The sequence below is a fragment of the Desmodus rotundus genome, chromosome 1, assembly GCF_022682495.2.
Source record: "Desmodus rotundus isolate HL8 chromosome 1, HLdesRot8A.1, whole genome shotgun sequence".
Lineage (NCBI taxonomy): Eukaryota > Metazoa > Chordata > Mammalia > Chiroptera > Phyllostomidae > Desmodus > Desmodus rotundus.
In genome coordinates this window covers 144,888,974-144,915,206 of record NC_071387.1, presented here as the reverse complement: position 1 = coordinate 144,915,206, position 26,233 = coordinate 144,888,974, and the positions used below count along the sequence as shown (strand labels likewise).

Genomic DNA, 26,233 nt, shown 5'->3' with positions numbered 1-26,233 from the left:
GGCCAAATGACCTAAAAGAAATAAGTCTCTTTAGGAGAGAAATCAGGCTTGACAAAAATAAGCTAACACAAAAGCAAATGCACTTTACAGCCTGGGCCCTACATCTCTTTATGTGTTATCTGTGCAGAGCTGTCGCCAGTGCGAGCAGCACCACTTGCTATTGCTAAGAAATTGTCAGACTGGCAGTCCTACATCAATAGCTCTCATTACCTTAAGGACAAATTACTTACCCAGTCCTTATTTTGAAAATCAACAGACTCAGAGATAAAAAAAAAAACTTTCTCCAGAAAATAAAAATATGTAGGGAGTTACAAAAAAAATTTAGTCAAAGTTTTTCTAATAAGTTCTTTGGTTGACATCATATGATAATGAACTTACAATTGCAACAGTATTATTACTGCATTAGTCACTAAAAAAGGTTAAGAAAGGCATTACAAATTTTTTAAATTAAGTGTTACGTACACATCCTAACTGAGACCTACAAGTAAGGCTTACAGGACTTTATTATACTAATTCCATCAGTAACCACCAGTTTCCCCAAAGTGTTTTTTTCAATGTAAAGTTGGTTAAATAGAGAGATACAGGGAAAGTACATAAGAAAATGCTGGTCCTGAATATGTCATGAAGGCCCAAATAAAAAAGCAGTCTTATCTGCGTTCTCCCACACTTCTCCACACTACACAAAACTACATAAGAAGGCATTCACTCCTGCCTGGCTTCCATGCTGTTTATATGTCATGCTATTTTCAGCACGAGCCCTGTATCTCTATGTGCAGATTGCACTTCAGCAGCCAACGACCAGAGTCTCCACATAAATCAACTGAAGAAGCTGAGACAAATGACTTTGACAAGGTTTAAAATACATCTCCAAATAGATCCATTCTTGGAAAGTGTATGACAACAGACTTGGGGAGTAATTCCCAGAGTTGCCATAAATACGATGGTGCTTTGGCATTCCGCAATTATAAGTATGACTTGGCATCCATAACTCTGCCCCAGCCCAGATGTCTTCTGTTATGCTAACACAACTCAAGAAGTAACACAAGCATAAAGAAAAAGAAAACGTACAGAGATGCAGGGATTTGGACTCATACTGATTCCTCGCCCTCTCCCTTCAAAACTGGGTTCATTAGTGGCAACATCAACAATGAAGAGCTGGTGAGGAGCAAGCCAGTGACCCCAAGGTCGTACCACAAAGCCACATACTTACAACACACGATGTGAACTGGAAAAGTACGACCTTCCTCAACGTACTTAGGTACCAGGAAACTTCATGAGCGAGTATATATTTGAATGTCCCTCCCTTCACAGCAATATATCACATTCTTACTTATTTGCATTTGCTATTAGAACTATTTAAAGGGAGGGAAAGACTAGACAGAGAGGAGAGAAATAAATAGCAAAGGGAGACATTTGAAGAAAATCATAGATGGCAGAAAGATCACAAAGACATAAAAGTCCTCTCAAAATAATTCATATATTAGTTTATATAACAGTTGCATTTTTTTTTTATTTAAAAAAGCAGCTAAATGAAGATGAGGCAGTAATTAACCCAGCCCTGCCTTCCTTCCAGCTCTGTGATGCAGCGGGCCCGGCAAACACATGGAATGTGTCTTGTTAGGTAGTTCTCCTCCCATACAGTCTCAGTGTATGTTCCCAAGGTCCACCTGGACACCCATGCAGACAAAACCTCTGCTAGACCAAAAATCCACGGTGCAAAAGAATTCAAACAAGACGCCAATTCCTCTGGAATGAAGTGGCTTGGTCAACGAAGAATGAACTGGATGTCACTCTTTTGGTCCAAAGCCTTTGTGCAGAATACAGCAGATTGTTGAAGAGTAAAATATAACCAGGTTATTCATAACACAAGAGCCTTTTCACTTTATGAAAGTGCAGCCAACAGGAGTGGAAAGAATAAAATGCAGCTACCCACATCCTCTTTTTTTTAAGGTAAAAGATATGCCCCCCACTGACTGAATCTTCAGTGTGTGAGCATTCTTCTGGAAATGAAGTCAGCCCATAATGAGCCCACAGGCATTGATAATGGATGATGAAATATAATGTGTTATCAGCTAGCCTCAAAGTCATCAATTTGGGTCCTCTAATGCTATTTTGAGGCCACTATTAGAAATAAGACTGAGTTTTAAGAAAAAGCCTGTGGAGAAAATCTTCCCTCTTTAAGGAAGTTCAATACCTTCTGCCCACAGTCAGGCAGCACCAGGCTAAAGGCTCTCTCCCCGATGGCGCCGCCGTGTGAAAACCCCTCTGGATGGCGCCTCTGGGATGTGAAAATGTGCGGAATCACCTTGTCATATCCCACATTTCAAATGCATGTGCATGGAAAATTTGCTCATAATTTTATTGCATTGTATTTTAGATTTTTTCTCTAGGACCTAGGCAATGCAACAGGGAATTCATTTCAGAAGAAGCCACCTAATAATTTTTAAAGTATGGTCTTTGCAGTCAGACAGATAACTAGACAGTCCTGGGCCATGGCACTTACTACCTGAGTGGCATGGGCAGGTCAGTGCTATCCCCAGGCCTCTGCTTCCTCAGGTTGATAATGTCTAACTAGCAGGAGAGTGTGAGAGTTGAGGACAATAGGCCAAGCTCACAGTTCACATCTGTTAAAGGACAGCCGCAATTACTGTATGTGATTTTGTATATTCAAGAAAGAACACATTCAATATGTTTTTGTATTTTGTATAAATCATATAAAATGTATTAAAAATCAATCAACAATATATATATTTTTTTAAATTAATGAAACATTAACCTTAATAAAATAATTGTTTGGGAAGATAAATAGGTAGAAACAATCACATATATGTATTTACAAATGTAAAGATAGAACTGAGGATCATATGAAGTGGTCATTTCTGGGTGATGAGATTAAAAGTAATTTGTATTGTCTGTCTCTTGTGTATCTACCATGTCCAAATTTTCTACATTTTCAGTTTTTCAGGCTATTGTCTCAAGCACAGCAGGTAACTGCAGGATCATCGCTGTTCTTGAGAGGAAGAGACCTTTCAAGTTTTACAAAGTCCTCTAAGTTTTGTCCCAACTCCTTGACCAATGGGCAGCTTCAAAGCCTCTTCTCCTTTTGTACAATGAAGAAAGGAACAGGAAACTAACCTGCCCACTTTTTCATGCCTACCCACACAGATTGCCTTCTAAGCAAATCCAGCTGAATTCAATGAAGCTAGTTATTTTACAACAATAATCTCTTCAGATTCAACTAGTATCTTTCTAATCAAACCAGACTTTAAGTTTTGATTTGTTTTTCAAAAACATTTTTACTTGTCTACGACACTCATTCAGACAGGCCAGGTGGCCCCTGTGTAGGAAGCAGCTCAGAGGACACGACTTCTGCAGGGTCCTACAGAAGTAACGTCTGCTCAAGTGTGGTTGGTGGGGTAGCGATATGGATGCAATAATTTCTAGTTTTAATTTGAACATTTCACCTAAAACGTCATATGGTGTGCTTGGGTGTGAGATATCGCTATGTTACAGAGTTACATGCTTTTCATTTTGTAATAGAAGATTTTGTAAAAAAAGCGGGGCGTTATTTGTGCTGTATCACAACTCAAACGCTCAGGACACGCAGACCCACTGAGACCGGTCTCTCGTGCTCAGCTCTCTGCCAGGGAAACGGGTCTGCCCGCAGCACACGCCGATTACCGGCATGGTCTTTAGCCAGGACTTGAGGCCACATCTAGACTCTGGACCACACGACACTACAGATGGGTTACAGGTGAGCAAGTCACATCTCTGTTTGACCTAATAATATGTCATCACAATAAAAAAGGGATTTAAGCAGACTTAAGAGAAAACACTTTCATCCTCTGAGAGTCAGGCACGATGGATATGGAGCACCACTGAGAGCAAAGCAACGTGCTAGGCGTCGTAAAAGGAGAGTACAACAAACTCGTTGTTCAGGAACTTAACCTGTCTTGTTCTTTTCTTTTACTTATTTTCTATGGATTTAAATAATCTCTTAAGTGGAACACAGCTACTGCCTGTCACACTAAAAAGCAAAAGATGAGATTTGTAACGTAGGGGACGTAGAACCTGCTCCATCTTACTGGCTGGTTTCCCACAGTGTTAAAATCTCCACAGGGCAGCAAACATTTAAAAGCTATTAAAATGTAAAGTCTGCAAAGGGTAAGTGATAGCTCTGAGAGAATATAAAGATCATTAACCCAAGACTTAATAGCTATTCATCTATCTAGGAATATTTCTCAGTAAATATTGTTGAATTTCCACTTCGTGAAGACACCAAGTATGATCCCAAAGAGAAACAAAAAATGTCCTTGATCAAATAATAGTTAAAAACCAGAATGCACTTGAGCACATTAATGAATGGAAAGTCTCAATTTTACTTAACCACAGAACGCTTCTTTGGCCTTACACTTAACAGCTGTGATGGTGAGTCTTATGTGTTACCTTGACTAGGCTACAGTAGCCCATTATTCAATTAAACATGAGCCTTGACTTGCTGTGAACATATCTGATAGATCTTGGTAACATCTATAATTATATAATATTAAGTACAGGAAATTATCCTCAATAATGTGGGTGAGTTTCACCCAGTTGAAAGGCCTCAAGACCCAAACTCGGGTTTCCCTGAGGAAGAAGAAATTCAGCCTCAGGACATAGGATCAGGTCCCATCCAAGAGTTTTCAGTCAGCCTGCCTGTCTTACAGATTTCAGGCTGGCCAGCCTCCAAATCACATGAGCCAATTCCTTGGAATAAATAAATAAATTATGTGTGTGTGTTCTTTCTCTGGTAGAACTTTGACTGATAAAACATCCAAAGAAACTAACATTTCACATAACCGTCTTTAGGCAATACAATAAATTCCCATCTTCAACAGAAGAAAAATCCGATTTTCCACAGCATAACTATAATCAGATACCAACTGCTGTAGGCTGAAACCCCACTTAATTTACAGGTATAATAAATATTGTTGCTGTTGAGCATCTTTCCTGCCAGCACCCAACCCACACCCACACACAGGTTGGAATTGCCCACGTCCTAAAAGTAGTCCCTAACGCACACCAACAAAACATGGCAATCTCTCTCCCTTTGTCACCACGACTTGTTCAGGTGTGGTCGTAACATGGTAATACGGGTCTAAGTCAACTGATGCAAAGACATCCCCCTGGCCACACGGATTGGCTCTGCTTTATTAAAAGATAAAATGAAAATGAAGGTCCCTTCTGCCCTGGATGATGACAGCTGGTTGCCAACATCAGGACTCAAACTGTTGCATATATGTGATCATGAGGGAAGCTGGCATGAGGACAAAGCCAAAACACCTGAGAGGCAAAGTTGGAAGAGATGCAGAGTGATACATGTGTAGTCCCAGTCAAAGCACATGTGAGACCTGAGCAAGCTGTGGGCTTCAGCTACTTGAGCCAATAAATCCACTCCATAGTTCAATGCAATCTGAGTTGAGCTTCTTTTGGTGCTTCAACATGGGTTTATTGAATTGCACTGGCACATAAGAGCATCCTAACTAATAAATGGAACATAGAAAAGGTAAAGCTGGGAACATAAGAACATAGAAAGCCTTGCTGTGGCCACATGCACTGGACAGGGCAGCAGAAGAGAAGAAACAAGAAGTTTGCTAAATGATTAGGTCAACGCAAGCTTCGTGCTATTCATCTATTCTGAGCACATGTGAGACTATGAGTGTGTGGACGAACCTCAAACATCGGGGCTCTTTAAACATCTCTGAAAATTTGATGAAATTTGATCACTTTTCTCAAAAAATGCTTATATGCATAAAATTTAGCTTTCAGTTTCAGGAGCTTCATGTAGTTTTAAAATACAGGTACCGAGGTCTGTGGATCGAAGTTAAGGAGCCCTGCCCTACATGGTGGCAGGAAAACTGTCCACGTTGATGATTTTGATAAGTAGATATAAAAGAATAAAACTAAAAACGTGATTTGGCTGAACACATGTTATACAAATTATGGTTATTTGTGACACCATTTACTCGGGGGATGGACTAAGTTGCTCCACGATTATGAGGTGCACAGCCAATGGAGTGTCGTGGTAAGTTTCAGTTACGTCAGGAAACTCTCCCCACGAATGCTCACCATTTCACGGTGCACGGAGTGTGGTCATCTTGTCACTGGAAAGAAGGTAAGACAAAATATCTTCTCAACCGATTCACAGGCAGTTAAGAGGTTTAAAAGTGAGATCAGAGAACCAACTTGGAGGTGGAGGGCAAGTGGAACTTGACTGGTACTCTTTCATGGAATTATAAACATAAAAACCAGACTGAAGGGGCCGGAGGAGAAGTTTGTGAGAGGAATGAAGAAATGGCACGGCTGACTCCTACCAAACAAGGTAGACAGAGGGGGTAAAACACACCTGTCGTGGACTGTCATTGGTATATGCATTCTTCAACACAGGCTTGGATATAAGTACAAGAACAAAAGAAATAAGACATTGTTACAATTTTCCATTTTTTGAAAATGAAAACTGCCATTTTTATCAACAAATAAAAATATTTTTCTTACCAGTTAAAGGAGCTTAAAACCTAAGTTGACAGCACATCACTGTAGTCAGCAAAATTGTTGGTATAAAGAAGACAAATATTTATCTAATGCAAACCAGGTGCTGGTATCATTCATTAAAACTAAGAATAAATACCCAGGATATTCTATTGTAAATAACTTCTGGAGGCAACGGTGCATTCCCAGCTATAAGAAAACAGACTTGGTCTGATGACATGTGCAGATACCACAAAAATACCTCCATTTGACTTCTCCAGGTTCCAAGTTCTGCTAAATATTGGAGTAATATATTAACCAATCCATTTGCTCAAACATTCAATTTTACTGGAGTCATGAAGGACAAGCAAAAGGCTATTTATTGTTTATTGTTATATTTTAATATAGTTAGCCTTTTTAAAGTGGGTGGGGTACTTGCATACATATGACAAGTTTCTTCAATGAGTTGTATAAAAATGAGAATCTCAGCCCCCAAATTACTCACAAACAAAAACAGAATGCACTCTGACATGCGTGCTCGGATTCTTGAACGTGATTTTAATACATTTAGGGACAAAGGTGTTTGACCAGGTGAAGGAACAATGTCTAAAATATGAAAGAAGTCAAGAATAAAATATTATCCAATGTTTAACGTTTAATAGTGTTTGTTGCATTTTAATTTGTAAGACTGCATTCTCTGCAAAAAAAAAAAAAAAAGCAAGCACAATGTACAAGGTAGAAAATAGTGCAAATTCACAAGTCACAATCTTTCACAGCTTCTTGGAGATAAATTTTGTAATCCAAAATAACCTGGGAAAGCTTTAGTAGAAGAGCCGGGGCTGGTTTAAGTCCAGGTTTCTGCACGCAGCACTTGTGAGAAAAGAAAGTGTGTCACAGAGTCAAAGTGCAGAAGAACACGGTTCTCGTCCCATTTCCACTACTAGTGAGCTTCGCAATGCTGCGAGCGACATGTGCCCTTTCTGTACTTCGGTTTCCTCACGTGTTCAATGAAACACGGGACTGCTTGATTTCTAAGGTGCTCGCCACTCTACCCTCCTGAAAATCTACGTCAAGATCTTAAGAATGATGTACATGTATGCAAGTTTCAGTCACATAGATTCAGGCACAAGACATAATCACAATACGTTCAGTGTCTTTACAATGTGAGGACTGATGTACAACCAACAGTTCTTTGAACACAGGAAGAGAACCGTTATCTGTACCTCTCCTCTCCTCATCTCTAAGATGCTCCATTGCCTAAGCACAGGATCCCAGCAACACCTTCAAAGTTTCTCACTGTCTAGTACAATTCCTGTTGTGTGATTTATGGTGGCAGTATATTTTTACAAGAGTTGTGGAAAATAACTTATGATGTGCAATCATTTTATATACATAAAAGAGTTTATTAGTGATAAAATAATACCTCACAAACCTTCCTTACAGAAGAGCTATGATATATGTAGAGGCACAGCTTAATCATCTTCCATCCCAAGAGTGGTTAGACTTAGTGACCCAGTTCCCAAAACCAGACAGACTAGGGAAAGGGGCACGGGAACTGCTCAGTGGAGAAACTTGGCAGACACCCCTGTGCCCAGATGAGGACGATCAGCATCGCCAGCGATAGCACGCGTTATCATGCATCTCTGACCACATGATGGGATAAGAGTGCCCTTCCCCTCTGTGGTGCTCCTTCTGAAAATGTAAAGCCCCAGTTAATCACGTGAGAAACAACAGACAAACCATTCTACAGGACCTCTGGCCAGTATGCCTCAAGACGGTCAAGGCCATGAAAAGCAAGAAAAGACTGAAAAACTGTGACATATCGAAGAGGGCAGGACAAGGCGACACCTAAACGCAGTGTGGCTGCCTGCACTAGGTCCTGGAAAGCAAAGAGGACATTAACGGAATGGCTGGTGGAATCCAAATAAATTCTGGGGTTAACAGTAAAAAAATAATCATTGTTATTCAAATAAAAAAAATCTCATGCAGTATGTGCACAGCTCTTTTGCTTAATACAGGACATAACTTATCTTTCTTAAATCTTTGCCATAATCCCATGAGAAAGGCAGTAGCATTTTCATTCAACAGATGAGGAAAGTGAAGCTCATTTCAGTTTAAAAGGTTCATTAACAAAAGACGGCTAATTGGTACCAGAGTTGGAAGGTAGTTTCACACTACCATAGTTATCACTGGGGGTTCTATCGAACCTTACAGTCAAAGGTTCGTTTTATGTGGCCTGCAGCCTCGCTTTGTATTCTCAGCAGCAGACTGCGCCAGCACATTTCCAGAATCTTGGGCAGAAGACATCTTGAAAGACTGTGATATCCCATTACCTACCATGTCCCCTCCTTAACAAAAAGCCATTCCCAAAATGATACCCCTTACCCCAATGGCACTCAGAAAAGGCATGTCCTAAGTCATCTGGTCTCTATGCTTCCCCCTTTTTCCTAGCCATACCTACCTCATTAACGCCTTCCTCAAAGTTTATTAATGTTTTAAGTGCTGCAAAAAAAAAAACCCTCTTCATCAGAAAAGAGACTAAGACAATTAACAGTAGCTGCTAATGAAATGTATAATGAAACCAGAAGCCAATTTTTATTTTACCATTTAAGTTAGAAAAATAAGGTTAGAAAAATACATTTTTTAGGTATGGCTAATAATGACATAATTTAAATATAAGAAGTTGCTTCTAGGTCATATATTTTTCTTTATCAGTGTACACAGACTACAGACTGCTTTAAAATACTCCTTACTATAAGAAGGGGTTTTTTTTTTTTTGCATCTTTAAATGATCTCCAGAACTCTATTCCTTATTTCTGAATCACAGTAAAGTTGCAGTGATTCCGGCCCCAACTTTACAGTGAGGAGTGCATTATCCTGAATAAAATAATATCTCAAAGCTACAAAATGATTGATATTTTCTAATTCTAACACCCTTCTTATCAGCAAAGTGAGCTGTCAATTATACAGAAATCCCATCGACAGTCGTTATTTTAACTATTCCAACTGTCCTTCTGTCTGCAGATATGGGAAACCTAAGGTTACATCACACATTCCTTTTAGGATGTGAAATACAAAGAACAGTAGACAAATAGTTACAAATATTAAGATCTGTTTCTTGGACTGCCTCATGCTCATGTGAAGTCGCGCAGCAAAGATCCACGACTCGGTGCTGTGTGTTAGCTACTCATTAACCTGAGAAACGCGAGCCTTGCTCTTGAGAATCTGCCATTGAAGGTACGAAACTGACACCAACCATCAGAGAAGGCCACCCAGTGCTGAAGAAACACTGAACAAGTGACTGTACACATTCAGGAAGACCAAGTGAAGTGTCGGTAAACTGGCCCTCAACTAGTCATAAGCATCACAGGTTTTTCAAGGCTGGAAACTACATTTGAAATAAGCAGGTGAAAATATGGCCAGAGACTCAGAAACATACTGGGTTCTTAGTCCTGAGAGAGGTGCCCAGGAGATGCTGTGAGCTGAGCCAGAATGCAGATCCGAATCCTGATGGAAACAGGATACTGATACTCAAGATGGGCCAAGTTTTATTTTTTAATATCTCAGCTTCCAGTTGGCAACAGAAAAATCCTGCGCCAGCTGCTGAGGAAATAAAGTGCCTGGAGCTGGCAGGCACTGGAGCTTGGAAAGCCGACAGGTTTGGATGCACAATGGAGACCAAGGTGTTCGTGCCTAAAAGGCAGAGGGGCAGGAGAGGAGCGTGAACACAGAACTGTCCCAGCCTGGGGTGCAGCAAGGCAGCACTGTGCTACAGAGCCTTCTGGTGCTTAATTAATTAGAAAGAAAGAAGAGCTACTCAGAGTCAGCTCCAACCATCCTGGATAAAGCAAAGGCAGGGGTTGTACTCCCCAGGAAGTGGGTCTCTGGGTTACATTCCTCAACATCTGGTAGAACAATGGTGGGTATCTGGGAAATGAAAAGCACATCACTTTCTTCAAACTCTGCTTGCCACATGAGCATAGATTAACTCAGAGTAGCTTCTGAAACACAGCAAGCAGACTCCAAGGTTAACTGAAGTCAGACAGACAGCAAAATGGGGAAGAAGGGCAAAAGGAACTCTTAGCTCGGCTGCCATAACAAAATATCAAAGACTGGGTAGCTTAAACAACAGACATTTATTTTCTCACAGGTCTGGAAAATGGAAGTTCAAGATCGGGGCCAGCATGGCTGGGTTCTGGCGTGAGCTCTCTTCCCGGCTTGCAGACATCTATCTGCCTAATCACTTCTTCCTCACATGACAGAGAGAGAGAACCAGGTTTTTGTTTCTCTTCTCTGAAGGGCATGGATCCCATCAAGGGTCTCCTTTGCGATCTCATCTAATCCTAATTCACTCCCCAAAACCCATTGCCAAATACCATTACACTGCGGCAGCAGGGGTGGGGGGAGTAGTGCTACAAAATAAGAATGTTGGGGGGAACAAACATTCAGGCCATAACAAGGAGAGATACAAGGGAAATGGGAGAGATCTTCGCTCTGGCAGGACAAGGAGAACAGGGAGAAGTCAGGCGGGGGGAGAGAGGTGCTTGTAGGCTGAGGTGTAAGTGGATTCAGAGAACAAGAAGTAGACCTGGGTGGAGAGTGGCCTTCCTCCTGCCCGTCAGCCCTGTTTCTGCCCTTCTGCTTCCTACATATGGCTTTTCTTTTGCCATGCTCCCCTGGGCTTTGTTGTCAAAATAGAGATGGGGACATGCAAATTTTCCAGAATAATTATTTTGACAGTGCATAAAAATTATGTATATAAAGCTAATGACCCTACTTGGAAGTTAAGTCAAGGAGTAATTGATTGATTGATTGATTCTGATCAAAGAATTAGACATCTCAATGACTGATTTTTAAATAACACCCCCAAATAAAGATACACGCAGAGCAGCCCACCTATGTTCTTGCCTCCTTCATGACCCTCTCTTTAGCTCCTCCCCTCCTGCAGTCAGACGGCGCATCTGTCACAGGACTTTGTAGCAGGACATTGCTCATCCGTTCCATAGTCACGAACAGGTCAGAGGTCAAGCTTTTTAAAAAGAACGATCCTCTTCAAAAATGAAACTAGAAGACTGGGAAGAGCTAGGAAGCAACCCTTCTCGCTAAATCCTGTCCTAGATATGCCAGCATTTGTATGGTCCACTAAAGGAAGTAAAAGTGAGCAAATAAAACAGTGAGTACATGTTTCTAAAACATGTAGGTGAGGCATTTAAGAAGTGCAATATAAGAATAAAAATTACTCTTCGAAAGAATAATAAAAAAGTATTCCAGGATCTTTCCACACACAAAGTCAATGGAGCTTAGAGCCCCCACTTACTCTAAAAGCTGCCCCATCGCCTGAACACACATAGAGGACTAAGGTAACCAGCCAGCAAATTCAACTGGCAGAAAACACAGATGCACGGATGACTGTGGCTAGAAAGGACCTTTGAAGTAATTAATTTAATCACAGAAGATCATATTGCTCCTAATCATTCAGAGACAGGGGCCTTCGAAGAGAGAGCAGACATGAAGAGCCCCTTGGGTTCCAAAGGACTTTGAACCGCAGAAGCCCTGCTGGTACAACTGACTGACTTACACAACAAATGTTTACTGAGTGCTTGCTGCATACCAGGCATTGCTCAGCTTGCTGGGGACATAGCAGTGAACAAAGGGACAGAGGCCTGGCCCCTAACAGGTTACATTTCAGAGGGCCACAAGCACTGAATGAGTCATTTCCCAGTGTGCCGGTTTAGCAGAGGACTTGGAGGGAAAACACCCTGAAGAAAGAGAGACTTAAGTCCTTCTCATTGTCCTGTAGCTGTTCACCTAATATTTATTCACTTCCTCGTATTGTACAAACACTTATTAAGCACTCATGGGGGGCAGACAATAGGCTGAAGAACAGGCTCAGTAGTACGATAAAAGATCGATAAGACATGGGGTTCCTCTGCCCTAGGAGCAGATGCCCTGGTGGTGAAGGCCACAAAGCATTGCCCAGTAAGACAATAAACAGATGAAATGATGAGAGCAGGGGTGTGGGAGAAACCTTCTGCCTGGGGTGTAAGGTGACTACCCTGTAAGAACCAGGACAAGGACATTTCAGGCCAAGAGAGTTTCATGCACAACACCACAGAGATATGGGGATCCATGGTGGGGAGGAGGCCTGGGGCCAAGGCAGGGACAGTGGAAAGAGAATAAGCACCAGCGCCTGACAAACCAGGACTTGAATCCCAGCTCCACTCCCCTTTCCCACCGTGTGAGCTTGGACCAGTTGCTTGACCATTCTGACCCTCAAGTTCCTCCTCTGAAAAATGCTGCCTGTGACGATCACCTTGTTGTATTACTGAAACAATTTCCAGTACACATACGACAGTAAAACCGCTCCACCAAGCTCCCAGTGAACACCATGTGCTGTTAATTAGAAGTGGTGGGCAATGGGCCTGGCAGGCAAGTTGGGGTCAGACTGCTAAAAGGGCCATGTAAAGCAGATTTAGTATTCCTCCTAGAGAAATCCAATTTGAAATCATTGGTCCCTACCACCCACCATGTGCCCTGTCTGGGGAATATTAAGCGCGTGTGCCAGCTAAGTGTTTTACATACATAAGTGATCTCATCTCATGGTCATGGAACCGTGGGGAGGATATACTACCATGATCTTCATTTTAGATACGAATGAGGCTGCATGAAGTTCAGTGTTATGCCCAAAGGGACACGGTCATCAAGTAGTAATTTCATCTTGCCTGTTTTCCCACCAGTGTCTTCTACCATCTCACTCAGTTCTTGTCTTAGCCCCCACCTTGCTCGTAAGTCTTCCTTCACCCCCACCACCCCAGCTGTGCATCATGACCTGCTTGCTGCCCTAGCCTTGAAGCCATTCTGAGAAGCTAGCTGCCCTGCCCACGTCTCCCCCTGAGCTGGCACTGCCCTCCACTACCGGGCAGCTCAAGCCAGGACTGGTGCTCTGCTGCCCCCTCCTGGCAAGGGCCAGAACCCCAACTGCTGCCCAAGGTCTCCGCTCAGTCCTGACATTCCATTTCCTCAATATCTTAAGACATAAAAGAACTAACTATATTGGCTTGCTATGCATTATCCTGATAATTTCCTTAGGTTTCAATTTCCTTAGGTTTCATACATACACATGAAAATCTCTGTTTCTTAGGTTTTTAGTTTGCTTCTAGTTACAGGTTACACTCAGGAGAGCTTTTCAAGAGTTTACCTCATTAAACATTTGTATTAGCTTAAGTCTTCATGTTGAAGGAGAAAGGGGAAGAAAGACCCAGAGTCCTTCAGAAGCCACTGAAAATGTTTCCACTTACACAAGAAGTCTTCAGAGGCCTACCATGACTGCACATTCTAGGCCAGGCTGATTTATTTATTAAATGATATATTCTGAATTTAGTCACATTTAATAATAGTCTTGTCCCAATGGGAAGTGTGCTCACTCTCTCTCTCTCCGTACATATGTGTGTGTGTGTGTGAGTATAAAATATAGTGTTTGTATTATATATATAATACACACACACATATATATATAAGTGTACTATATATATATATAGTACAATTGAATGAATAGACACCAGTATAAGTACTTGGACTGAAAAATTGTCACAACTAAAGGATGACCCTGTACACCTGTTAGAGTCCCAAATGGACAGCTGTCACTTCCTAAAGTAAAGCAGTCTCTAACTACCTGTCTCTTCAAAGCAGTACAACCAGTCAGTCAGGCCAAGATAACAAGTGTAATGGACGGTAAAAGGCAAGCAAAGTGCCTATCAAACAGTCCACAAGGACTTACAGTAGGAAGAAATCGTGCAAACAGTGCATTGTGGGCAACAGTAAAGGTGTGAACACAAGTACAGATTTGCTATCCCGACTCTTCTTCCAGTGTGTAGTACTCGCCAAGTCCTGTCTGCAGCGACAACATACATGAGAGAAAGTGCCCTTTCACAAGGAATGCTGCCACAAACCGAGGGAGAGTTAGCAGCACATCAGGTCCATTACCTCGTTAGCAGACCATTCCCGTCAGAGGGTTACTCAAGTCCAGCCATTTTTTATTTTGTAAGACATATTTTTTCGTCTGGCGAATTTTTCAACCAATCACCCTGAAGCATGACTTAAGAAGTAATTAAGTAATGACAAAGCACCAGTTAACAGGGAGGAACTCGACATCCTGGCACTAATGCCCACAACTTTCCGAGCACTGCCCCCAAACACTTTAGGCAAAAGCAGTCATCTGGCTAAGACAGCAGCTGGAAAATTTTACCAAGGAGTAAACTAGGTGGATTAAAATTGAGGTTCTTGCAAAATAATAAGAAATTTGGGTTCAACAACAAAAAAAAATAAAATGTATTCAACTCTCTGTTTGATGAGCAAGCTGTATTCCTTATCTCTCTCTGTTTCTGTTTTGTGACTTTTTCAGTTACAATGGCAGCAAGTTCTTATCAAAACCTTTCATCAGGTAGTCTTAAAACGCATAACAAGTGCACATATGTGCCCACTTCCCCTTTCTGCACAAAGACACACCTTGCAATGTGATTTCTTTTTTGTTTGCATTTTGATCTAGATATCTGCACTTAAATCATTTCCATAAAGTAGAATGTCAATTAGACATAAGTAAAGAAGCTTATTCAGTAACCACTTATACATGCCATTCTTTCGTGTGATAATCAGCCAACAAGATGTTTTGAGCACATGCTCCTCCTGTTATACATCTATGTTCCTATGAATGCCACACATGTGCTACTGAAGCAGTCAGTGCTGTGCTTTTGCAAACATCCAAAACCAGAAATTAAAAGCAAAAATTAGGAAAACAAAGACTCTCTAATACTTTCTGGTAGCATCCCACTATGTTATACACACCCTGTGAGTGGACATTCGGAGACCTCTGCTTTAGTCAAAATGTGAGTGACCAGTTTAGTCCTAAAGTGCATCCAAACCAAAAAAGAACAATGGCATTTTTTCCAGAGCCTGCTTATTTAAACTGAGTCCCAATTTAAGGCCTGTAACTAGTCCATCTAAAATGTACACATGGCATATAGAAAAACTGCTCAATGTGTAGATAATATATTAGTAACAGAAAAATTAAACACCAATAGAGACAAATCTTTAATCAATGGTTTATTTAGCATATTATTTTGTAATTAATTGTCACTTCAAATACAATAGAAGAATGATCAACTTGAAACCTATTTAATTACTATACACAAAATAAATCACTCTGCAGTAAATAGTGTGGAAATTTAACTTAAACACACTTGTAAATCTCCATTTTCAAAAACATGTTGATGAATGGAACTAGCTAACATGCTACATAGGTACTAGCTACAACGGTTACAGTTTCAATATACACAGAAACAGGGTGAGTAAGCAGGCATTTAAAGGTTGTGCCCACCTTAAAAACTAGTATCAGGTTGACATTTTCAAAGTATAAGGGAGATGCAAGGTAGTTCCTCGAATAAATGAAGTGTTGATACCATTTTAAGCCGAAATTCTCATGCATCTGAAGAGGAGTAGAATTGCGGTTTGATCGACTGGGGCCAGGGATTGGCAAACCACCGCTAAGGGCTGCTTGTTTTTGTAAGTCTGCAAACTAAGGATAGTTTTTACAGTGTTCAATGTGTTTTTTAAAGTACAAAGAAGAATAAATAGAAAAAAGAAAAAATACAATACTTTGTAATGTAAAAATCATATGAAATTCAAATTTCACTGTCGTAAACTTTTATTGGAACACACCCATGTGCAGTTGTTTCTGGGTCACTACTAGGGCCGTTTGCACTGGCCATCGCAGACAGCATGCGGCCCACAGGGTCTCACGTGTTAACTGTCTGTCACTTTACGGGCTCTTTACCAGGCCTAGGTAACTGATGTCAGTCCCCTCAATCCCACGCTTCCCCTTTCTGTGGGAGGGCGTTCTTTCTTTCTGTCTCTCCCTCCCTCCCTCCCTCCCTCCCTCTCTCTCTCTCTCTCTCTCTCTTTCTTTCTTTCTTTCTTCCACCCCCCCTCTCTTAACAAACATGGTAAGTGCTCTCTTACACCTTCCCCTGCTTTATGGGTAACTGGCAAGTTCTGAGTCCCACAACTTCAGCCCAAGACGCAGCTGCCCCCCACAGCCACCTTTCGCTCTCCAGATGGTTCACTCTTTTGCTTTTAGTCAACATAGACACAGTCTTCTTTTTTTTCATGTTATCTTTGGTCTGACATTAACTTATTCCCTCATCCTTATCTGCCATACAACGTTCATGTTTTGTAAACTTTGCAAAATAAAATGGATAGCCTGCATTTTTCTGCCAGGTTTTGCCTTTCCTTAGAATGTACTTTTCACCTGGTATGCCCTTCACCAAAGCTGTACCGGTTAGAATTCTGCCAAATTTCGAGGTCCACAGCCCCTTATCCTCAGTCCTCCCAAATGGAATTATCACAATGTCATAAAGTGGTTCTACTATCGCCATCTCATGTTAACATTTATTTATTCAGCCCATATTAAAACTATCACTGACACATAACCTGTACATTTGGAGGCCGAACAGTGTTCCATACATCATACTGATTCACCTCCCAGCCCCTCGCCCCACCACACGCACACACTACCAACATATAGTGCCAAGTTCATAGTTATTCAAAAGGTCTGACCTGTAACTGGGCTTTTAGGTGGCACAAAGACATGGAATTAAATAACGAGGAATTAAAAAAATGAGATCACTCCCTTTTCAATTATTTTCATTGGTTCTGATTATATCAGGAAGAAAACCTCAATTCTGCTACTGTGGTTTTAACCCTCCTAATCTCTGATAATCTCCCTCTTTAACAAAGAGAGAATGATCCTCAGGCTTGGAGCCTTTTGCAGGCAAATATTTCTAGCAATAACTTAACAAAAAATGCTTTTTATTGCAACTTATTTTTACAATTTGCTTCTATAAATATTTCTGGCATGAATACTAGTTTTCAACTTAATAAAAATAAGTATTCTTGGTAAGTAAATTTAGGCTAACAAAAATGAGGTAATTTAAACAAAAATGTTAAGTAAATTATAGTACAGGTGGTATGCACATATAACAGAAATCTTAATGGTATTACATGGAAATGGGAAAAACGTGGTTATAGCAGATATTCAATAAAGTCAAGTAATTTTAATCCATCAACCTCCCTGTTGTTAACCATCTACATAACCAAAAAAAAAAAGAGACACTGAAGTTAAGAACAATCTAACAATAGCCAGGGGGGAGTGGGGAGGGGACAGTGGGGAGAGGGGATTACAGGAACTACTATAAAGGACACACAGTCAAAATCAAGGGGGAGGGTGGAGTTGGGGGAGGGAGGTGGGTTTGGCTGGGGTGGGGTGGAGGGATGGGGAGAAAAGGCATACAACTATAATTGAATAACAATAAAAATTTTTTTAAAAGAAGAAAAAAGAAAATCACGTGAAAGCCCAGCTTCACACTTCTGAGACAGTGGTTCTCAACAGGAAAGCGGGGAGGAGTGGGAGACAGCTGACAATGTCTGGAGGCATTTTTGGTTGTCACGACTTGGCAGGGGGGAGGAGGACTGCTACCAGAGCTCATGGTGCAGGCCAGGGACACTGCTAAGCACCCTACAGTGCACGGGACAGCCCCACAGCTAAGAGGTGTCTGGCCCCAAATGCCTGTGGTGACGAGCTGAAGAAGCCCTGCTCTGGGAGAAGACGGAGCACCATGCAAACTGCTCTTTGCCCCTCGGCCAGCTCTGCTCCGGTCCTCATTTGATCTTTGCAACTGAGAGGTCACTGAGGAACCCCCTACCAGAGCTCTCACTGTTTGACGCACAACCACTGCCCTCCATTAGGATCAGAATTTTTAAAAAATGGACTGAATTGAAGAGTCCATGTCCTTTATGAGCTAACACTATGCCTTCCATATTTAAATCTAACTTCCTAATTAACCCGTTGTAGTTAAGAAATTTTCAGATGATCCTGCATTCTCAAATAGGGAAAAAATGATTAAAGAAAAGATTAATATACTTTGAGCAAAACTTTGACTCTAGCTGCTATTGATTTCATGTAATGTTATTGTTCAGCTTGAATTATATGGTTCACTGACTCAATTAAATATATTTTACATAATAAACCTGACCTTGAAATACTGAAAATTCAGTTTTTTATTAGATATGTCAGCTTTCCCAAAAGTGAGCCTAAAGAGAGCTACTTTTTAAGCTGGTTCCCTCTCTCCTGCAAAAAGAATAAAATCATTAACATGAAAAAACCAAGTAGTAGTTGAAACAGTTTACTTGGCTAGCACTCAGTGTTTTATTCTCAAATGTCTTACTGGGAGCACATAATCCCCACATCTATTTCCGAGGGTAAACTGTTTACAAGAAAGCTCTTTGAAGCTATTGTGTGGTTAGTGCTTTCTTTCTCTCTCTCTTTTTTTTTTCCCAAGTAAAGTTCTTCAGAACTGTTTAGAAGCAGATGGCACCTGTGTCTTTTTTTTTTAATTAGTAGTTATTTTTACCTCTGCAACAGTATTTAAATATGAAAACATAGTATGCTCTTCAAGTAATAATTCTATCACAGTCTTCACTTGATGTTGAGGCTCTTTACAATGAGTGTATTTCCAAATTTAGCAGTGAATAACATGTATTAACTTGAGCTGTTGGTAGAGCTGAGAGGCATTTCATGCCTTTAAGTCCAAGTTGATTTAACTCCTAATTCTGGCCAGCCTGTGGTAACATGATAGCAAAGGTGAAACTGAATCCCTTTCATTTCGCAGATACAAAGCACTCTGCCAACAGAAAGGCAGCATTATTTTCAACACCTGCAAGCTACAGAGGTGGCAGTTACCAATGTTCCCACTGCAAAGAAAGGAAACTAATTGCTGAATGAGATTAGGGTCATGGCCCCAGAAGTTTTAGGGACGGAATGAACAGGTCACAGGATTTCCCTTTCCCTGGGGACCCTAGGACTGAGATGATCACATCAGGACCGACAGAGACCACATGTCCAAGGAGAGGAAGGGAGCATGCCTTCTGTGCCCGGTCCATTTGGTTACCGCTCATTCACTCTCTGCATCATTTGTTGAGCACCTGCCGAGTACAGTGCTGTGCTAGGGGAGGAGCAGCAAGAGTGAGCGAGCCAAATCCACAGACTGCCTTCCAGCCCGCCTCCAGTCGGTGTTCCTGCAAAGAGCCAGTGCAGCCCCAGTTTCCAGTCTCCCACCTTGCTCCTGAGTCAACAGCCTAAGAAAAGAACTGGGTGCACAGCAAAGAAGAGCAGGACCAAACATTTGTATTTTTAATTCCCAGTGAGACAAAAAGAAAAGCATACCATGCTCCAAAATGCTTAGATATTGAACGCAGTGTGGGTGGCAGGAGACCCGTACCCAGGATAGGCTGTGAGGCCCTAGAAGACAGTGTTGGGGGGACAACCAAGGGCATGAGGAGGCCCAGCTAAGAGAAAAAGGAAAGGGAAAAGAGAGGCTGATTGCTCCCCAGCCAGGAGCACTGGTTGGAGCCCTTCTGTTAGCAAATGCACACTCTTCACGTTTCCTTACAGGAAGCATTTCCTGGCCATTACCGGGGGCCAGAGTCGTGTGCTACCAGGTGGCATACAACTCTGCTCAGGCTCCTGAATTCCCCCTCTGCAGTGAAGGTGTCCCGGCCCAGCCCCCGCCCCTCAGCCCCTCCAGAGTACAGTGCACCCAGCAGATCTTGGGGCGACAGCAGAGTTTTTTGAAAATGTTTGAAAGGAGAAAGCTAAGAATAAGTTGGAGGCAAAGGTAGGAAGGAGAACTTTTCTCTACAGAGCTGTGGAAATGGAGACACTGTGTCACTGACTGATCTGCAGGACATTTTTCCAAAGGGCTCGGCCCAGGCTTTAATGTGGCATACACTGATTGAAGGCCTAAAAGAGCACTTTTCAAATTGAGTCACAATCCATTAGTGGGATGGGAAATCACAAGGAGTTGACTGATTTTTTTTAATGAAACAGAGTAAAATCATGCAGCATAAAATAGGAAATATTAGAGTATATTATTGGTAACAACTTCATTTTATGAAACTTGTTTCCATTTGATACACACCTATGTCTCACTATCTAAATCTATTTGGTTCCTAAGCAATAATATACACAGCAAGGGATCCTATACAATTATGCTTCAATTGGGTTGCTGTAAATGTATTTTTTTAATTGCAGATCAGGTGGGGGGGGGCAGGGATTTAAAGTCACTAGCCTAAAGAAACTATAGTTAAGTGGAATGGAAATTTTTCAAAAAATTGATTCCATAATAATTTAACACTTCTTTTGTTCTAATTATATTTTTATTTGGTTTCCTTGAATTTGTGTGTGTGTATGTGAATACATCTAGGTTTATTACAAATATTTTTTTCAATTTTGCACAACAGACAGGAACAAAAGGTGGAAAGAACAGAAAAGAAGACATGGGTTTGGATGCAGAGGGCCAAGTCCCCATCACAGGGCAGGGCAGGCCCAGCTCGGCCCAGCTCTGCCCTCCTCGTGCCAAACCACGGACGGAATCTGGACCAGACGAGGCTCCCTTTTCCCCTGGCAAAGCCATGAAAACGCCAATTTCTCAAATCACTGGGCAAAGGACCAATGGCTCTCTAGGATATGGAGCCCTGAATAGGGTCATGGCCAGCTCATATTTTTAAGTAGAATTGAATTTGTTGATGTATCATAATTTTTGTAGACTTCTTGACAAATTCTATAAGTGAAGCAGTATTTTCAAATATCGGTTTTGAAAAACTTTGAAAATCAGTTGGTCTAATACTCTGAAATAGTCCTCTTCATTCCTACCCTCACCCCTCCCCAAACCTGAAAAAAAAAAGCTCTCCTATCTGCCCGGCTCCATTCTCTGTGGCTGCATGTAGACCATTGCTGCCATCACCAGCCGGGGGCTTCAAGTGGTTAGAGCCTTGGAAATGTAGCTCCCTAAAATTTCCAAACACATCCTTGGGTGTGTCGCCCTAATGATTATGTGGCCAGTCATGAATTCTGGAGTCACTAGCTTATAACCAGATAATTACAATAGAAGAAAGACTACTTCCAAAATCACTTAATCTAGGGTGGTTGTCCACACTCTGAAACTAACCACACTGACACCCCACAACATCTGGGGCCTTGTGCTCTTAGCATCTTAATGATGACTGTGTTACTAATGAACTACATGTTTCAGCCTCAGAGTCAGGCAGCTTTGGCCCGAGACAGAGTAGAGAGAGTAAAGACTTGAAACCGGCTGTTCAACTTTATCACCAGCTCAGGAAGGGGGCTTTTGTCACTCGGTCAGTACCTATGATTATAATTGTATCGCATCCTCTGACTTCATAGATTCTTAGTAATTACATCCATTACGCTAGTTACTTTATGTTTTAGGGTTTTGTTTTGTTTTTAATCACTTTGATTGTGAAGTGATAATATTTCCCAAAGTCTCAACCAGATGCAGGACACATGCGCCTCACCAATACTGCCATCTACAGAGAACCCCTACTACACGTGACAGCTGGAAAACAGCAAAATTAAGAATTTTTAGTTTTCCTAAAAGTATTTTAATTATGTGATTTTCAAGGTATTTAAGCAACTAGGCCACAGAGTGAGAGTCTTAGCACCATATAATTGATTTACTCTGTCCTCCAAAATGTATTGCGCAATATAACACCAAGCTTTTTTAAAAAACAACTTCAAATTCCTTAGGTTTCCCTATGAAGTCTACCATCCTGTATATGTGTACAACTAGCAGTTTATTTTTTTTTCTAACCACCTTCCCATTCCTCAAATCAAGTAAACTTTTTGAGTTTCCTATGGCAAAGCTTATTCATGAATATTAACATGCAGATGATAAGTCAGAGCCGATTGGAGGCATCTGGGGTAAACATTACTAAGAAAGCAGTTAGCCTTGGTGGTGGGACAGTCCCTGTAGCACTTCCTCTACTAGGTGGCAGTTTCTAAAACACTAACTAAACAATTTTAAGTAGATTATTTTTTAATCCAAAATTTACACTGCTCCACTGGCAGCTCATTACACAATTAGAGAAGGTTCCCAGCCTAGGAAGGGGCATTTCACTTCGCCTTACTAGCGAAAGCACACAACGGCAGATCCTCAGATGAACACTGGAAAACTTGATCAGATCAGGGTGTTTATGCATACAGTATTCAACGCTCAAGTATTTGCAACATTTTAAACAGGGGCAAACTACTAGATTTTCATCCACTTCTGCATTTCTTATACACCGTCTGCATTCCATGAGTCATTAGTAGTAGTGACAAATTGGGGAAGGGGTGACCATTACACCTTCCGACAAAGTACCAACATCCCAAATCCTGTGGTCTCTGATGGCATAAAAAAGAAATTAACTGTTAACTAAACTCTTTACAGCAAAAAAGAGAATGAAAATGAAATTGCAAAGAAGCATTAAGTGCGGAAGCTTCAACTTGTCAACAATTGAAATGGCACCTTCAGACTCCCTATCATAAAGGGCCAGGATCTAAACTGAGTGTAAAAAGAACTCTCCTTAGCTATGGATAGCAGAAAAAGGAGAAAAGAAAGGACGGGAAAAAATAATTTCCATTGGATAGAAATATGAGAACATATGGCACCCAGAACTCCTACCTGTTTGGATCTTCAGAGGAGGAATGATGGACATTTCTGAAACCCCAAGTGGTGGCTTTTGCACACATATTTAAATAAATCACTCCAGTACATGAAAGAAGAGCCGCAGAACTCTTCTAATTACCACTGTCTGGCCCCCGAGTGCTGCTTTTTCTTCAAAGCCACACTAGTTCATTATTTCCCCATCAACTCTTCTAAATGATTTATTCCCCCCTTCACTCGGAGCAGACTTTGCAGGAAAGCTAGTATTTGAGTTTAATTTCTAGTGCCGCTTGCTTTGGAGAGCTTGCCGAGTGAAAGGAGGAAGAATCTAATTTAATAATTCTATCATGATTTGGAGGGGAACCCTCTGCCGCCACCCCCAAAATAACTAGACAACCAGGACCCTCTGGTAAGCTACACTCCTGAGCAAAAACACCAATTGGGAAAAGCAGGGCCCACGTGCGGTGGGAGCTGTCACCCAAGGGAAGTGGCAGCCGGCGAGGAGGAGGGAGTGTGGGAGAAATTAGGGCTGCTGCTCGCAGCTGCACCGGCCTGAGAGCTCAGGGGAAGACCCGACTCCCAGTTTAATGGTGCTTAGTTCTCTCCTAGACACCAGACTGGGGGAAAGCGAAGGGCAGAGAGGCCGGCTCCGCATCCCCGGGAGCTGTCACTGCGAAAGCGACAACCTCAGTGCGCGCCGCGGGCTTCCCCAGAAGCCTGAGCCGGTGCGCAGGGCGCTGGGAGCCACCAGATCCGGGGCGCCCCACGCGCGCCCAGCCCGCCGCCGCCCCCTGCCTTACCGTCCCAGCTCCGACTCCACCTCGAAGAAATCGCTCAGAGCATCCCTGTTGGAGCCGTCGATCCAGTAATCCGGGACGAGGCTCCCGGCCCCTGGGGCCACGCTGGCGGTGACCGAAGAGCAGGACGAGGCCGAGCACGAGGGCACCGTGACTTTGAGCATCTTCGCGGCCGGACTCCGGAAGCCGCTGCCGCGGTCGCCGCCGCCTGCGAACGCAGGAGCGAGAGGTGGTGTCCTTCACCCACGCGCACACGCCCACCGCCGCCGCCTCCCCGCGCGCCCCCGGCCGCCGGGGCTGCGGCTTCCTCTCCGCTCGGCAGGGAAGGTGGGTGGGCGGAGAAGGGAGCGAGGAACTGGGAGAGGGTGTGGAGGGTGAACCCCAGTCGCTGCCAGCGAAGAGAGAAAAGGCGGAGGCACTGCGAAGGGGAAATATTCCCTCCCCCTTCTCTCGGTACCTCCCCACCTCCCCTCCGCCCTCCGACGAGCCTTTCCAGCCCCCCTCCCTTTCTTCCTCTCGCCTTCTCCGGCTGTGGCTGCGGCGGTGCCTGCTAGGGCGGCTCCGGATGCAGGAGCTCGGGGAAGCACAAGGACCAGGGCATCATCCCACGCGCCCTCCTGCGGGAGCAGAGGGCCGGGAAAGGACCACCACGCGCAGTGGGACGCTCGCTCCGGAGTGCTGGGTGGCCCAGTAGGATGGTGAGAAAGGGACTTGGCTGTTGGCGCAACTCATCCCTCCTGGAGTGCGTCTGGGTGGCCAGCCCCTCCCACCCACTGCCAGCTAACCAGCCATCTCTTGTTCGTCCCTCTATCAAAGCTTATATGGGTGGCCTGTGGCCACGCTGACCTGACTCACCTCCGAGTGAAGTCTTCTGTTGGAATAGACTCTGTGGTGCTGCTGCTGGCACTGCCTCCTTCGGCACCGTTGAAGAAGCTCTTTGAGTTCTTTCTGTGTCTCCTTCACTCCTAGGCTCTGAAGGCTAGCAACAGAAGTGACCCGGAGAATTACAGGTCTGGAAGGGCCCTGTGGAAGCCAACCGGTCCAGCCCTGAGCCTCAAGGCGCGACCTCTCATCATTCATGTCAGAGAAGATTGCTACATTTTAAAGCTCTGTTCTCTTCCCAGGAGATGTGTCCCATCACAAGCTTTGTGTCTTTCCATCAACCTTCAGGCTATTATTCCAAGTATTGATTAAATGTGCATATCATTCATGTTTCTTATCCTTAAACTTTCTTTTCAGATTTCAGGAGAGATGAACAGTAATTAGTCATTATATTTTGCAATAAATCTTAGTATTTAAAGACAATTATTACATCACATCTCATTTCTAGCTAAAATAACTCTAGGCCCTTTAGTTAATCTTACTTCACAGGTGTTACTTTTAGTCTTTTTTTCCCTGACTTTCCTCCAACCTGCATTCAACTCCTCTAAGTGTGTCCCCATTCCTAATATTTGTCTCTCATTTATTGATTTATTGCTTAGCGGAGCTTTCATGCTGTACTGGTGAACTACCAACAAAAAAATTTAACCAATGGGTGACAAAAATGTAATCCTTAGTTGACTGGAAATAAAGAGAGATACAAAATCTATTCCCCACGGGTCATTTAATGATGGTGATCATGTGCTCAATTTACATATGGCCTCACGAACAGTACGTATACATAGAGTCATAAAAGTCCAGTTCAATACTGATTTGGTGAAAGACTAAAAATGCTCACGTAACAAGTTACTTTTCAGAGAATGAATGGACTAATCTTCATGTTAGAAAACCAAGCTCATAAGCAAAGCACTCTGCAGTAAATCCCGGTTCTCGCTAAGTAAGTTTCCCCGGCTCGGCTTGCGCGGACCAGCGGAGGCACGGGGGTGCCCCGTGGCTAGGCCGCTGTTGATCACACCTCTCTGAGGTTAGTCTTGAAGTGGCAGCACTACGTGTAGATACTTGTCAGTTCTTAGCAATTCTTTCACAGCGTAAGTCCATAGCAAGCACACTACACTGAAAGGTATGGTAAGCTTTTCCCCCTGCTGTGTTAAGGAACAATAGTTAGAGAAGTACCATTTCATGGTACTGGGGTGACTGTAGAGTTATTATTTACTTTCAACATTAGTTTAGTCATTTGACACCTATGCTTTGTAAACGTGTTGCTAACAGAAGTTTAAAAACTGAGTATTTGGCTTAATGAATGCAATTAGTCTTTATTTTAAATTTAAAAATATATGAAAATAAACTTTATTTTAAAACAGGTGGGATAATAATTAAGTCCACACAATTTATCTTCATTCCTTATGAAATATTATCTAAACTGACCAGAAAAGGGACAAAGGAGAAAGGGAGAAGTAATAGCAAGTAAATCTTAGAATCTAGGAACAGATGGAC

The 26,233-nt window shown here is 42.4% G+C and overlaps 1 protein-coding gene across 1 annotated transcript in view; it reads right to left on the bottom strand.

Moving 5' to 3' along the window:
* Positions 1-24,462, bottom strand: part of CAMK4 (calcium/calmodulin dependent protein kinase IV) — a 196,622-nt gene extending 172,160 nt beyond the window's left edge. The window contains exons 1-2 of the mRNA XM_053911372.2: positions 24,381-24,462; positions 23,864-24,068 (exon numbers count right to left, since the gene is read on the bottom strand). Coding sequence (XP_053767347.1) covers positions 23,864-24,024 — 161 coding nt within the window. The 5' untranslated portion in view covers positions 24,025-24,068; positions 24,381-24,462. The remainder of the gene's footprint in view (positions 1-23,863; positions 24,069-24,380) is intronic.
* Positions 24,463-26,233: the final 1,771 nt, after the last annotated feature.